Genomic DNA, 14,456 nt, shown 5'->3' with positions numbered 1-14,456 from the left:
TGGTGGTGTCCTCAGTGTGAAGTAATGTTTTTCCACTGGATTACCAAAAAAAGGCAATTTAAATACTACAACAAAAGGAAAAATAGACTTTGCACTGTCTTTTTCTTTTCAAACATCTCAAAATGCAGTCATGGTCAGAAGTTTACATACAGTCATTTGGGGGGCTTTTAATGATTTATTTGAACTCCTGTTTTTCCAATGTGGAATATTTACAGCATCTATCTTTAATGACAGAGAAGACCTAGGTGCACAAGTCTGAAATTCTTTTGGGTTTTCTCTAATGAATTCTGAGAAATGTAATTGCTAATGTACCCATGAAGAAAGCAAACTCAGGCTCCACTGAGATTTGAACTCAGATCGCTGGATTCAAAGTCCAGAGTGCTAACCATTACACCATGGAACCCACTTGCAAGGAAGTTCTCTGGGTATTCTGAATTTCCTCCCACAGTCCAAAGACATGAAGTTAGTGAGGCTAGATTAATTGGTTTTGGTGAAATTCCCCATAGGTGTGACTGTGCATGTGAATGATTGTCTGTCTCTCTATGTTAGCCCTGCAACAGGCTGGCAACCTGTACAGGTTGTAGGCTGCCACTTGCCCTATGACAGCTGGTTTAGGCTCCAGGCCTCCACCACCACCCTGAAGGATAAGCGGAAGAAAATGGATGGAGGGATTCTCTGTAATCCATACAGGATAAAAAGTTTACATACAGGCTCAAATATATGCATACACCCCTACTAATATATAGTTTAATGTCCATTAGCAAGTTGCACCATGACCAGATGCTTTTGGTAGCCATCAAAAAGCTTCTGGCATATTTGACCATTTTTCCTGGCAGAATTGGTGGAGTTCATTTAAATTGTTTGGTTTCCTGGCACAGACCTGGCTTTTAAGCAAAGTCCACAAATTTTCAATAGGGTTTAGGCTGGGGTTTGGGAAAGGATGTTCCACAAGCTTAATGTAAACCTGCTTTATCCATTCCAACACCAGTTTTGATGTGTATTTGGGATCATTATCCTGTTGGAACACACAATTGTGTCCCGGTTTCAGCCATCTAACTGTTGGTTTGAGGTGAAGTTGAAGAATTTGGTGGTAGTCCTCCTCCTTTGTTATTTCATCCATTTTATGCATTATACCAGTATCACTGGCAGCAAAACAGCCCCTAAGCACGATGCTACAGTACCACCACCGTGCTTGACACTTGGTAGTGCCTGGTTCAAAAGCCTTACCTTCCTTAACATCCTAACCAATGCCCTTTCATTTGAAGGTGACACTGTGGGTCTTCTTTCAGACCTTGGCAAGGTGGTGACATCCAAATAATATGTAAAGTTTGAACTGATGATCTTGGAATCTGCAGTGGTTCAGAAATGGATCCAAGAGACCTTCCCAGCTTATGTAAATGTGCAATTCTCTTTCTTAGATCTTCAGTTTGTTCCTTGGACTTTCCTAATGTTCTGTATATTGGTCAATCCGCTGAGTGCTGTCAAGCAAATCCTTTTTATGTTGGCAAAGAGAAACTACCAGTTGTGATCAATCACGATCACAAACAAGATGTTAGAACAGTCAGCACCACTTATTAAAAGATTTAAGTGAGTGATGTATACTTTTGACCCTGTGTGGATTAGAGAAAATCCAAAATGAATTCAAACTTGTGCACCAAAGAAAGATGTATGCTGTACAATCATTCCACCCTGGAAAAAGAACAGTTCAAAGAAATCATCAAAAGCCCCAAATTACCACGACATTCATTCCCATGATGAGTGTATCAGAATGTATGTGCAGGCCAGCCAAGTTCTTCCTCACCAAACGCACTCATCCCAGACTCAGACCCATCCCATGGACCTAGTTTTGTGCACTTGTGTGCAGTCATGTTGGAACAGGAAGGAGTCATCTCCAAACTGTTCCCACAAAGTTGGGAGAACTAAGGGGCCAAGCCCAACTCCTGAAAAAACTATCACACCATAATCCCTCCACCAAAATTTACACTTGGCACAGTGCAGGAGAAGTACCGTTCTCCTGGCAACGACCAAACCCATTAGATTTACAGATGGAGAAGCGTGATTTGTCACTCCAGAGTAGGGCTGGGTGATATATTGAGTTTTTAAGAAATATCGGTATATTTTCATACCTGATATAAGATGAGACAATATCGTTTATATCGATATAGTCGCGTTACAAACATACTTGTTTGTCTTTGCATAACTTCACACTGCCCCGCCTCTCTCCCTCACCGCTTCACCTGTAAATCATGCAGGAAACGACAGCATGGCAGTGTTGCCAACTTAGCAACTTTGTCCCTAGATTTAGTGGCTTTTCAGACCCCGTTGGCAAATTATTTTTTTTTAGGCGACTTTTCCCGGCAACGTCAGTGGCTTTTGGAGAGTTTTGGAAACCTGAAATCCTCCACTGTCGCCGTATTTTGTATACATGCAGCCTTCGTACTGCATCCTTTTTTACGCTTTGGCATTGCCTGGACCCCCAAGAATCCCTGGCCATACCACTAGATAGCAGAAATTGGTTTGTACCATTAAGTCACGTGACCTTAATAGCAGAAGTGGGTCTTTTTTGTGTGCTTGCAGATGCCGCATTGAGCGGGTGGGGTGTTGCTGTGATACGTCAGCGCCAGTGACGTGCGGTGAGGGTCGTGACTGGTGAGGCACTGACGTCATCACATCAGATTTACAAACATATAGCTTATTCACCATTTGATTGGCAACAGTTGTTTTGTTTAACATTAACATAGTCTGAAGCAAACCTTTTAGCTCCGGTGTTGGTCTTCCTTTAATTATTATCTTCTGCTTCGATTGAAAGTCCAGTTTAGAAAATTCTTTCAGTTGACTTATGTAATCTTCCATGTTGAACATAAGGCCAAGCAACAGGAAAAACTAACTGGCCTTGCTAACTGTTTATGGTAGCTTGCCACCGAGGAGTCGTAGAGTCCCTGGGATCACCAGCGCCCCCTACCACGAGGCACGAGAACTGCGTGCCTCACCTAGTGTCTCTTCGCAGCAGTTTCATGATCGCTCAACACAAGAATGCATTACACACACATACAGTTGTTAATGAAAAAAACAAAAAAAAACTGTGCATTATATACACCAGCTAAAATATGGAAATTTAGTTCATATAGTAAAAGTGTTAGAACATTTTAATAGCCACATGCAAAGGGAAAGTAATCCGGTCTCACTGCATAGCATGCCAGCACAGTTAGTAGTCATTGGCAATGACTATACTGAGCCGCACCACGGATTGCGCAATCCGTGGTGCGGCTCGCCGGGCTGGTGCCTCACCGTTCGTCTCTTAGTATTTGACCGGCAAATGCGAAAATTCAGCGATTTTGAAAAAACTAATCTAAAAATGGTGTAGTTAAATGGAAAAGAACTTTAAAATACAAATCACTGAATGAATATAACCATTTAATTTATTTTTTAATTTTATATTTCCACGATGACAGGTGAGGCCGTGCCTCACCTGCCTCCCCTGACTGCACGTCACTGGTCAGCGCATATGCCTGTATCTTTTCTGAGCTTTGACTCAGAAATGCTTTTTTCTTTATACCTTTTGGGAAGAAAAAATATCGAGATATATATCGTATATCGCCATTCAGCTAAAAAATATCGAGATATTACCTTTGGTCCATATCGCCCAGCCGTACTCCAGAGAACACGTCTCCACTGCTCTAGAATCCAGTGACAGTCTGCTTTACACCACTGCATCTACACTTTACATTGCGCTTGGTGATGTAAGGCTTGGATGCAGCTGCTCTGCCAGGTATCATCCTATCACAGAACCTCACTGGGATTCATGGAGTTCCTGAGAGCAACCCATTCTTTCACTTAAGTATGTAGAAGCAGTCTGCATGCCTAGGTGCTTGGTGTTATACACCTGTGGCCACGGAAGTGATTGGAACACCTGAATTCAATGATTTGGGTGGTTGAGTGAATACTTATGACAATATAGTCTATGTGTTTTATGACTTACTAGAGATGGGTATCATGAAAAAAAGGACTTATAAATTTCACATTGGGATATTCAATTAAATGTTATTTAGCACCAAATCACAACAATCGCCTCAAGGTGCTTTATACAGTAAGTACAGAGAAAACGCAACAGTTAAAACAACCCCCCTATGAGCAGCACTTGGCGACAGTGGGAAGGAAAAACTCCCTTTTAACAGGAAGAAACCTCCAGCAGAACCAGGCTCAGGGAGGGGCAGCCATCTGCCGCGACTTGTTGGGGCTGAGGGGAGAGAGACAGGACAAAAACACGCATATTCGAACAATCAAAATGTAATCAGATGATCCATGTGTTTTAACTTCATATATCCTCTCAAATGTAATCAGGGCTGATTGTAGTTACTTATTTAAACAGTCTGCTTATTCCCAATTACACGTAATACTTTCCTACACAACCTCAACTCTGAAAACACTAAACAGTCTTTTTAGGCTGCTCTGGACCATCTGACCTCAACACACTTCTGTGACAAAATGGGTAGAGTCACTCTGTTACTTAAATTTTTACGATATGATTAAAATCTTTACAACACCTATCAAATTAACATATTGGTAAAATATGAACATTATTCCAGTGCACAATTATAATGTATCTGCATCGGGTTCATGTTTGGGCAATTTACAAGAACATTATTTTGTTTTCCTGTACTTTAAATACTGGAGAGTTTAATCTCCTGTAATGCAGTATATTTTATATCATAATGATCAAAAGTAAACTAATTGTAGTGCAGTAAAATTACAGGAAAATTTGCTTCTGAATGTTGTGGATTGTATGTGACACAATAGATATCACTTTTTATATGTAATGTAAAGGAAATGATGACAAATAACACAGCAGGAATATCATAACATAGTATATCATTAATTTTATTTCAAATATCTACAAAAGAATAGTGTCAAATAACAGGTTGGATTCTTCTTCCTTTTTTTAACGGCGCTATGGGAAACATTTGCATCGGCCCTGAGAGTTGAATCACATCCTACACCAGGATGAAACCGCTGGTCTCTATAAACCTCTGCAGCAGCCTCCCCTCAGCTGATGTAAATTGTATCTCTTCTCAGTGCATGGCTGACCGGTTCCTTTCACAGAACCCCTTTATTATGCCGTTATTGATGGGCTGGTGGCCATGTGATTTCTAGACCTCTCTCTCTATAGTTACAGTAGTCAACTTTTGTCTACTACGCAAACCCGACAACCACCGCCAGAAAGTGCCAACATCAGGTTGTTGATGTCTTACCCAAAAGCGCATCCACATGAACTAGGCACCCCTCTCTCGTGTAACACAATGTGATGTTTACTACACTGACTCTGTCACCTTCTCTGGAAAGAACATGATGCATTCTTATTGGGGTTATTTTTATGCTCTCAGGTGATTATCACTCGTTTTTGTTTCCCAGCAGGGACCCCACATCAAAGGAAAACAGCACTCGGCACATTAAAAACACTGGGAATCACAGGGGAAGCACTTTGCACAGTAACTCTACACTATAATGATCACTTCAACCACAGCAAAGGCATCCAGGAATCATCATCTCAATCACTTCAAATCAATATTTGGAAATGGGGAATTGCAAATGGGACTTATTAAATTAGCTGGCTTACTTATAAGAGGTGCAGGGAACCTCTTGTGAGGCGCTCGCTCCTCTTTAGACATTTTAATCTTCTTGGATAAGTAACAAATATACACAATTTTTTTCAGTTTTCTAGCATGTTAATGATTAAACTTTCTAAATTAAATCCTGCAGCTTTTAGCTTTTTAGTAAAATGCCAGAAAACAATTACTTGGTGTTAACCTGGGATGTTATTACAAATTTACACAATTTTAAATCTGAATTGTATGGCTGAATAATAGCAGAAATTTCACTTTACAATCAAACCTAAAAGAACTTAAAGTCACTTTGAAAAGGCACCATTTATACCTGTGAAGTTGCTCGATGGAAATTACCATGACGTTAAACAGTACGTAAAAACAACATTGAGAAGGGCAGTGGGATTTTCTTCTTATGGAAACTCTGCTAAAATTAAACTGTGAAGGAGCTGTGGCAAATGCTAATGCAAAGATGTCCAAATGTTCTCAGTTGTGACTTCAGTGATTTTTTTTTTTTTTTAATTTTTTTAGAGAGAGGAGTGTGTGTTTGCTGTGTCTGTGATTCCTTCCATTTTCACACACCTTCCTCTTTATGGGGGAGAACAGTGTTGACGGTTTAGTCACACTCCCGACTGACTTTTGATTCTCACTCTGTCACTCCCCTTCCTGTTGCTGACACACACACAGAGCAATCCTTCGGCTCAAGTGCTTCAGATGAACACTGCCAGAACCCCCATCACATGATGGAGCACTGCTCGGCTGACCCGGCCCCGAGGCCTCCGGTGAGATTGAGGGAGTCCATGTCAAAGTTAAAGCCAGGAGGCTGGAGAGGAGGACAAAAAGAGGAAGAACACAGTTTATAACAACTCTGTAATTATTTGGGCTCATTTCTGTTCAAATAAAGTGACAACAGTAGTTCTGTTGTGAAAGGAGCAAAACTGCAAGCCTACAGAACCTGCAAACAGTAAAACAATGAGTCCAACAAAGAGAGCAAGAAGGAATCAAATGAAGACAAACTAATAAAGCTGGGTCATGACGAGAAATGCAGTTTAGTGAGGCGATGTGTTCCCCACACACTTTACGAAAATTAAATTTTCATTACAAGTTAAATGTGACCCCGATCAAATTATGGGACATTATCTTCCCTGAAATCTTAATTAGACAGTAAGGTCAAACACACAATACTGTTTTCACTTACCGCATCACCTGCTAGCTCTTTAGGTGGTTGGCCTAAGTCTTGCAGCTGTTGGTTTAAAAAAAAAAAAAAAAAAAAAAAAAAAAAACAAATTACCATGACTTAATGTAACAGTTACAACTGGATATTAAACTGCTGCGTGTGAAAGAAGAGCACAGCGTCACCTTTTGCATCAGGTCCATGATGCTCTCAAATGTGCTCTCTTTATCTGCTGCACCCTCGTCCTCCCTCTCAAAGAGCTTACAGATCTCTCCCATGATTTTGGCCTGCTGCTCATAGCGCTGGTAGTCCTCTGTACTAAGACTCGGTTTGTTGGTGTCCAGCCACTCCGGATACTGCAAGGATGAGGTGCAGTTAATTCAAACACTGAAAGGGACACTGAAAGGGACACCGAAGGGTACGATCACTGCTATAAAACCAAAGGCACACCTTGGTAGTGATCTCCTTGAGGGATGGATAAAGCACCTCCTTAGAGAGAAGATTCTGCATAATGGACTGCATGATGGGCAGGATGTTTCCATCATCACCACCTCCTTCACCCTCATCTAAACCTAGGCCTTCTAGGGCTTTGACAAGGTCATCTCCAGCTAGTCCTGAAGACTGCAAGAAAACAAAATAAAGAGTCTGTAAAATTGCCCTTATTTTCAAGGCCTTCAACAAATTTGCTCAATTCAAGCTTCATCCACCTTCAGGTTGTCTGCATTTTTGGCCAGCCCCTGAAGGGTTTCTTTAAGACAGGAAGTGAATTCTTGTTGGGAGGCAGTGTCAGTACCTGCCCAGAATAGAAAGATAGCATTCAGTGTAAAATAACAAGTTGAGATAGGCAGAAGTAAACCCCAGGCAATAAAGATCTATATCTTACCAACTTTTCCTGCAGCCTCTGACAGCTTCTGAAAGTGATGGAGAAGCTCTGGCTCCTCCTGAGCCAGCTCTGTCATGGCCTTCTCCCACTCCTCCTTAGCTTGGGCAGCCATATCTCCTTCAAAGAGGGTCTCGAAAAGCTTACAGTCCTCAAGCAAAGGTGGCTGCAGGCAGAAAAAAAACAACAAAAAAACTCTAGCTCTACTGTTTCAAATTTGAAATAGAATGTAAGACTGTAGCTAGTTTAACAGTGAAAGAAGAAACATTTGAAAGCTCAAAACTGAAATAACAGTCAACTTTCCATCCATCCTCTTATCCTGTTTAGGGTGGAGCCTGTCTCAGCTGACATAGGGCGAGAGGCAGGGTACATCCTGTACAGGTAGCAGGGCCAACAAAGAGAGAGACAGACCACCATTCATATCTATGGGCAATTTAGAAAGACCAATTAACCTAACCCCAATAACTGCATGTCTTTGGACTGTGGGAGGAAACTGGAGTACCCGGAAGAAACCCATGCAGACATGGGGAGAACACGCAAGCAAAACAAAACTTCAAAATATTCTCTCTCTAATAGAAAGGGGAAAAACTGTAAAAACAGAAAAAAAATTGGCATCCACTATTAGCCAAATTTTTATTTAAAAGTTGTACCAGCCCGGGATTGGGAATCGGTATATTACTCTAAGGAACAGTTCATTAAAGTTTTCTCGAATATCTTGATCTTGGGGTGAAAATGGCCTCACATTAAAACAACTTAAGTGTGGGCACTTTGCCAAAGAATTTCACAAGCACAAAGCAGTAAGAGCGAACAGACAGGAGAAAAAAAAAACTGATCCAGACCTTCTGTGCACCACTGCTGGCTGAGGACGAAGCGGCTGCAGGTTCGGGAGGTGGAGGGACGGATGTCTTGTCAAAGTCATCCAATGCACCTGAAAGAAAGGGATGACCTTAGAAACAATCTATTTGCAACATTTTTAATGGAGTTATTCATCCTCATCATCCACAAGTGATTATCCACTTATCTCAGTCTCCTAAACGCTATTGCAGGTCATTTTACTTTCATGTTTAAAGTTAAAACAGCAGCAGTGACATCCCACTCCTAATCCATAGGGTTTAATATGATGTCAGCCCACCCTTTGCAGCTATAACAGCTTTAACTCTTCTGGGAAGGCTTGTGGCTCGCTTTGAGCTCTGAGCCACTTTGGCTTTGTTAGTTTCTTAAAAATGTTTAGTTCTGTGAGGGTGACTGTCTAATTAAGAGTTGCTGTTATGAACATTTTCATGATGGTTCCCCCCACAGTTCACTTTGGCAAACATACAAACTACTTGTTTCACCACTTTGAAAAAGTTATTTAACACAAAGCAAAATTTAAAGTCTCGTGCAGTGCTACGAGGAATCCCATCTGTGTTAGGGCACAGGTCTGCAGATGAACCTGAAAATCGTACCTAATGCTTACTACACAAATTTCCTACACTAATTTTATTTCTGATCAAATGTTCCGATTTCCTGTGAGGCCCTTAATTTTGGTCGCCCTGTAAGACTTGTAATGCAAAAATTAACTGTCTTAATGCAAGTAATGAAAAGGTCAAGTTTCAGATTGGTATATACACTCACTGGCCACTGAATTAGGTACATCTATTCAAGTGCTTAATGCAAATATTATATCTAATGGCAGCAGCTCAATGCATTTAGGCAAATAGACATGGTCAAGACAACCTGCTAAAGTTTAAAATGAGCATCAGAATGAGGAAGAAAGGTGATTTAAATAACTTTGAAATGCGGTACGGTTGTTGGCAAGTATTTCAGAAACTGCTGATCTACTGGGATTTTCCCACACAACCATCTCCACAGTTTCCAGAGAACGGTCCAGAAAAGAAAATCTCCAGTGAGCAGCAGTTCTCTGGGTGAAAATGTCATGTTGATTTCAGTGGTCAGAGAATGGCCAGACTGCTTCTGGAAAGCAACAGCTGAGAGGAAAGCAACAGTAACTCAAATAACCACTCATTACAACCAAGGGATGCAGAAGAGCATCTCTGACCACACAAACCACGTCAAATCTTGGAGCAGATGGACTGCAGCAGCAGAAGACCACAATGGGTGCCACTCTCGTCGGCTAAGAACAGGAAACTGAGGCTGTTCAATAAAATTGAACATTAGATGATTAGAAAAAGTTTGCCTGGTCTATGAGACTTGATTTCTGCTGCAATGTGTGAATGGTGGGGTCATAATTTTAATTTGATGTTAATAACAATAACATGGATCCATCCTGTCTCTTAGTAATGGTTCAGCCTGCTTGTAGTGAAATGTGTGGGGGATGTTTTTTGTCATACTTTGAGCACCTTAGTGGTAAGTGAGCATTGTTTAAACGCCACAGCCTGCATGAGTATTGTTGCTGACCATGTCCATCCCTTTATGGCTACCGTGTACCCGTGCTGCTTCCAGCAGGATAACGCCATGTCACAAAGCTCAAATAACCTCAAACTGATTCTTGAACATAACAATGAATTCACTGCACTCAAATGGCCCCCACAGTCACCAGCTCTCAGTCTAATAGACCACCTTTGGGAGTTGGTGTAATGGAAGATTCCCATCATGGACGTGCAGCTGACAAATCTGCAGCAACTGTGTGATGCTATCATGTCAACATGGACCAAAATCTCTGAGGAAAGTTTTCAGCACCTTGTTGAATTTATGCAACGAAGAATTAAAGCAGGTCTGAAGAAAAAAGGGGGTCCAACCGAGTACTAGCCAGGTGTAACTAATGAAGTGGCCAGTGATTGCACATTAATTATTAACATTTACCCTAGTCACCTGACCTGTAGTGTTTTATTGTTAAAGGAACCCTGATTGTTGATTAGCTATATTTGATATTTAAAAAATTGCGCTACTGTCTTTGAAACTATCCTTGAACGAAACACATATTTTTAAAGATCGCCAGTTAATTTACACTGTGTTGATCAGACAGTGTGCAGATACTCGATAACGGGCACAAACTAAATCCGGATAACGGTAGCTGACAGATGACTTTGTTTTTCTTTAAAACTACTTTTGCTGATCTTTGGGACCCAGGCTGGAGCATCTGGCGTTAAGCTAAGCCCCGACAAGGTGGAAGCAAAAACAAACAAATAAAACGAGGGCATAGCGGCAAAACGAAACTCCGCGCTAAACCCTGCTGCCGTGTTTACAAATACACACACTGCAAAAATATTACTGCCAACACTTACTGTCCAATAATTCATCCAGTTCTGCATCGTGCCCACCGGACGATTCTCCTGCTCCTGACGCCATGACAGTGCCTTCTCCAACACAGAAAGGAAACTGCCGCCTCTGCTGTAAAAATGTCGTGAAAACCTCTACGTCACTCCTCCAAGTCTAATTTTAAATATAGCGCCGCCTCGTGGCGTCACTGAAAAATAACGTGACGTGTTGTTTTGTCTTCTGGAAAACATGCGCACAAAACACACACGTTTTTAGATGATTCCTATTGTGTTATATTTGTGATTTTATTTTATGTATATTTTTTCTGTTTTCTATTTAATTACGCTCCTCATTTTGTATAATTTTCACCTGGGCTGTTTTGTCTTTATTATTATTATTACTATTTAATAATGTTTTTATTTTTTTAGCTATTCTATTTTATTTAAGTTAAATAGGTTCTACAGATTTTGTTGTGACAGTGTTTTCCCAGCTTGTATGATAAATAAGGACTACTACATTTATCAGTCTTATTATTATAATGGCCAAATTCTGTGTCTGTAAATATAAATTCACAGATAACAAACCATACTGCCCTATATATTTATTGAGTTTAACACTCTCAAACATTAAAAAACTACAGATGCGTGCTTGGGGAGTGCTGATAGAGAAGGTCAGAAGGAGGTGGACTGGATCTAGAGAAAGCATCACTATACAGTGAAGCCAGGAGTGGCATGTGAGGGTGGTGCAGGGTAATGAGACAGTGGTAAGGTATGTGGTAGGCAAGGGCGTAGGAATGAGTTTACTATTAGGGGGGACACATATTGGAAACCTGACAGATCTGTAAATACTCTGAGCAAAGCATAAAAAAAATGCTATTTGATCTTTTATTTTCTTCGTTTTCAAATGTTTCTTGGAAAAATAGTGTTGTGTACACCTATATTATTACACATATAATTTACATAGGTATAAGTTTTATAATTGTAAGACGTGGGCAAACCACAAAACAAAAAAGCTTGAGTCTTTTATGAAGCATAATGACCATGTCATTCCAGGGCTGTACGCTTACTTTATCAGTTCATCTGCTTTACGCTTACTGGTACTAGCAAGCTAAATATTTCAGTAGCACAAAAATAATTTAGTAGCACACACAAGTGCAAAGTTTGATATTAAAATATGCCTATTCACTTTGAAACTCTGTTTGCTTGGCCAACAAAAACAAAATCTAATAAACAAAAATAAATATCGATAAAATAATTATGTTATTACAATTTATTTCTATATATGAAAGTAAACTGACAACAAGACGTCATCAACAAGCCTGCCGCTGTCTCCAGACTCCCAAACACTCAGAGCCGTTCAGAGGGGGGCGGGGGGAGCGTAGTGACGTGACGCTATGTTGCGCCTATGTCACGCGAGTTAAACGGTCACGCGAGTTAACGGATAACAGCAAGAGTGATTGGTGCAAGGGAAGATTTACAAGATGGTAGTGAGACCAGTTATGATGTATGGCTTGGAGATGGTAGCGCTGACAAAAGAACAGAAGCGCAGAGCTGGAGGTGGCAGCGCTCATCAGTCATTAGAAGACATTATAGTGCCCCCCCCCCCCCCCCCCCCCCCCCCCCCCAACACACACACACACACAAACACAAACACACACATCACCATAAAGCTTAACTGTTCAAATGTGAACGATTTAAAGTGAAATCAACGTGCATGTGATAGCAGGGTTTTCTTTTCTTTCTTTTTTTTTTTTTTTTTTTTTTTTTTTTTTTTTACAGGAAACGCATCAATTTTAAACTCTCTACAAATGTGGTTGCTAGGGGCTATGAGTGTCGTTGCCAAGCAACAGCTTGTAAATATCCTGTTACCGCAATGATTCAGAGAGAAGCGCACAAATATTTAGCACATCTGGCCCGTATCGATGGTAACGCTGATGGAGGAGCCAGCGTTGACTGTCGTTTTTATATGATCACACTTCATGTGGGGGGGTTTCTAAAACGAACACACCGCCTTTCCTGATCAAATATCGGAAATAGCAGTAACTGTGATGACTGGACAGAAGCAGGGGCGTTACCAAGATTTATAATGGTACATTGTGGGAGAAATCATAATATTTGATTTTCAGGCTCATGTGCAGCCCTAATACGAATAGCATTACATGAGTTTTAAGATTATTTTGTATTGAATGACTGTTTTTCCAAGCAGTGAAACAAATACATACACTCTTATATAAAAGTCATGAGTCTGCTTAAATATATACAGTACAGTATATAGTACAAAGGTTTTAGGACCATAACCATTATGCAGAATTGCATAGGCTGTGTTATTAGATTAGAATTAATAACATGGCCTACAGCGTTTTATAAGCTTTTAAATAAACAGTAGCACACAGCAGCCTACAAGAGTCAAAATATAAGTCGAATAGAGAAAGCAAACATAATGTAGAAATACTTAAATAAAGTACAATTCTTCTTGAGTAAATGTAGACTATGTTATGTTCCACCACCCGTCCTATTCATGCTTTCATCCAATGACATTCTAGGATCAACAGTACAATCATTCAATATAATTCTTGCCTCTGTTGGGTTTTGTTCTTTACTCAATGAATAAACTGACAAATGCTTAAACTGCAGGAAATTAATTCATAATAGATAATTAAACAAATACATCAGATAGAGAGCAGACAGATAGTGGACCAGTTGTCGCCAGACTAACTTCACAGCCTTTGGGAGATATGTTTATCTTATTTATGGCCTTCCCAGTCTCAGAGAAAAATATGTTCATCTTATCCTTGAAGGTTTTCCAAAAACATGTAGGTCTGTGTCTAAGGAGGGTGTGTATAGGCATGTTATCAGTTCATTAAAGGAACGTTAGGTCACCGCAACCTGTTGCTATAGGTAGAATAAAACTGCCATGCCATGATTAGGGACATGTGAGGGCAGGAAGGTGTTGTCTTTTACAGAGCTTTTATTGCTGATTGGAAGAAGCTTGTGCCATGATGAACCAGCCACTGGCCAAGTGGCCAAGTCTAAACCACGGCTCTCTCCATCTGTTTTGAACTGGTAGTGTTTGTAGTGGTAGTATAAAGATTTCTGCACTCTTCTTGGGAGGGGAGTCACAGCCAGCTGCTTGGCTGGCCTGTGATTTCCTGAACCTGACCTGTACCAGGTGCAACAAACAACCAACATTATGTTACTGTGGCATGTGGGTAAATACGCTTATGACTTTCTCTTTTTTTTAAGAAGAAGAAGAAGAAACAGCCTTTATTGTCCCACAGAGGGGGAAATTTGGGTGTAACAGCAGCCGCAGTTATTATAAATATAAGTAAAAATATAATAATTCACACTATTAAGAAAAGAATATAAATATATATAAAATCAACAAACAAGATTAACCTTAATACTACTAATAATAACACTATATACAATGTACATGATGTGCCTGTGTGTTGAACCTTAACAGGCCGGACTATTTACAGTATAAATAGCACTTTTCAACATTCAGACATAATCTAACACTAATTTCTTCTCATTTTCACAAACACTTTCACTTTTATTCGTTACAAAATTAAACCCTCCTTTTCATTTTGCTCCGGGCCAGTAAA

The 14,456-nt window shown here is 40.3% G+C and overlaps 1 protein-coding gene and 1 non-coding gene across 2 annotated transcripts; both read right to left on the bottom strand.

The window, feature by feature from the left end:
* Nucleotides 1-331: 331 nt before the first annotated feature.
* Nucleotides 332-403, bottom strand: trnaq-uug (transfer RNA glutamine (anticodon UUG)). Its single transcript has one exon. It is a non-coding gene; the product is annotated as a tRNA-Gln (tRNA).
* A 5,702-nt stretch (nucleotides 404-6,105) lies between these two features.
* pex19 (peroxisomal biogenesis factor 19) lies at nucleotides 6,106-11,010 on the bottom strand. The gene is made up of 8 exons (XM_030752761.1): nucleotides 10,879-11,010; nucleotides 8,494-8,582; nucleotides 7,658-7,820; nucleotides 7,482-7,567; nucleotides 7,225-7,395; nucleotides 6,960-7,130; nucleotides 6,799-6,843; nucleotides 6,106-6,423 (listed from the first exon to the last, which is right to left on the bottom strand). Exons 1-8 carry the CDS (start codon nucleotides 10,940-10,942, stop codon nucleotides 6,337-6,339), a joined length of 876 nt encoding a protein of 291 aa, XP_030608621.1. The 5' UTR covers nucleotides 10,943-11,010; the 3' UTR covers nucleotides 6,106-6,336.
* Nucleotides 11,011-14,456: the final 3,446 nt, after the last annotated feature.

This window comes from Archocentrus centrarchus, chromosome 17 (assembly GCF_007364275.1).
Source record: "Archocentrus centrarchus isolate MPI-CPG fArcCen1 chromosome 17, fArcCen1, whole genome shotgun sequence".
NCBI lineage: Eukaryota > Metazoa > Chordata > Actinopteri > Cichliformes > Cichlidae > Archocentrus > Archocentrus centrarchus.
Note: the sequence above shows the minus strand (reverse complement) of the source record. Positions and strands in the feature narration are given on the sequence as shown.

Coding starts and splice junctions, on each gene's coding strand:
- pex19 (XM_030752761.1), bottom strand. CDS start 10,942: ATGGCGTCAGGAGCAGGAGAATCGTCCGGTGGGCACGATGCAGAACTG. Junction 8,583..10,878: donor ACTGGATGAATTATTGGACA/GTAAGTGTTGGC, acceptor CCTTTCTTTCAG/GTGCATTGGATGACTTTGAC. Junction 7,396..7,481: donor AAAATGCAGACAACCTGAAG/GTGGATGAAGCT, acceptor GTTTTCTTGCAG/TCTTCAGGACTAGCTGGAGA.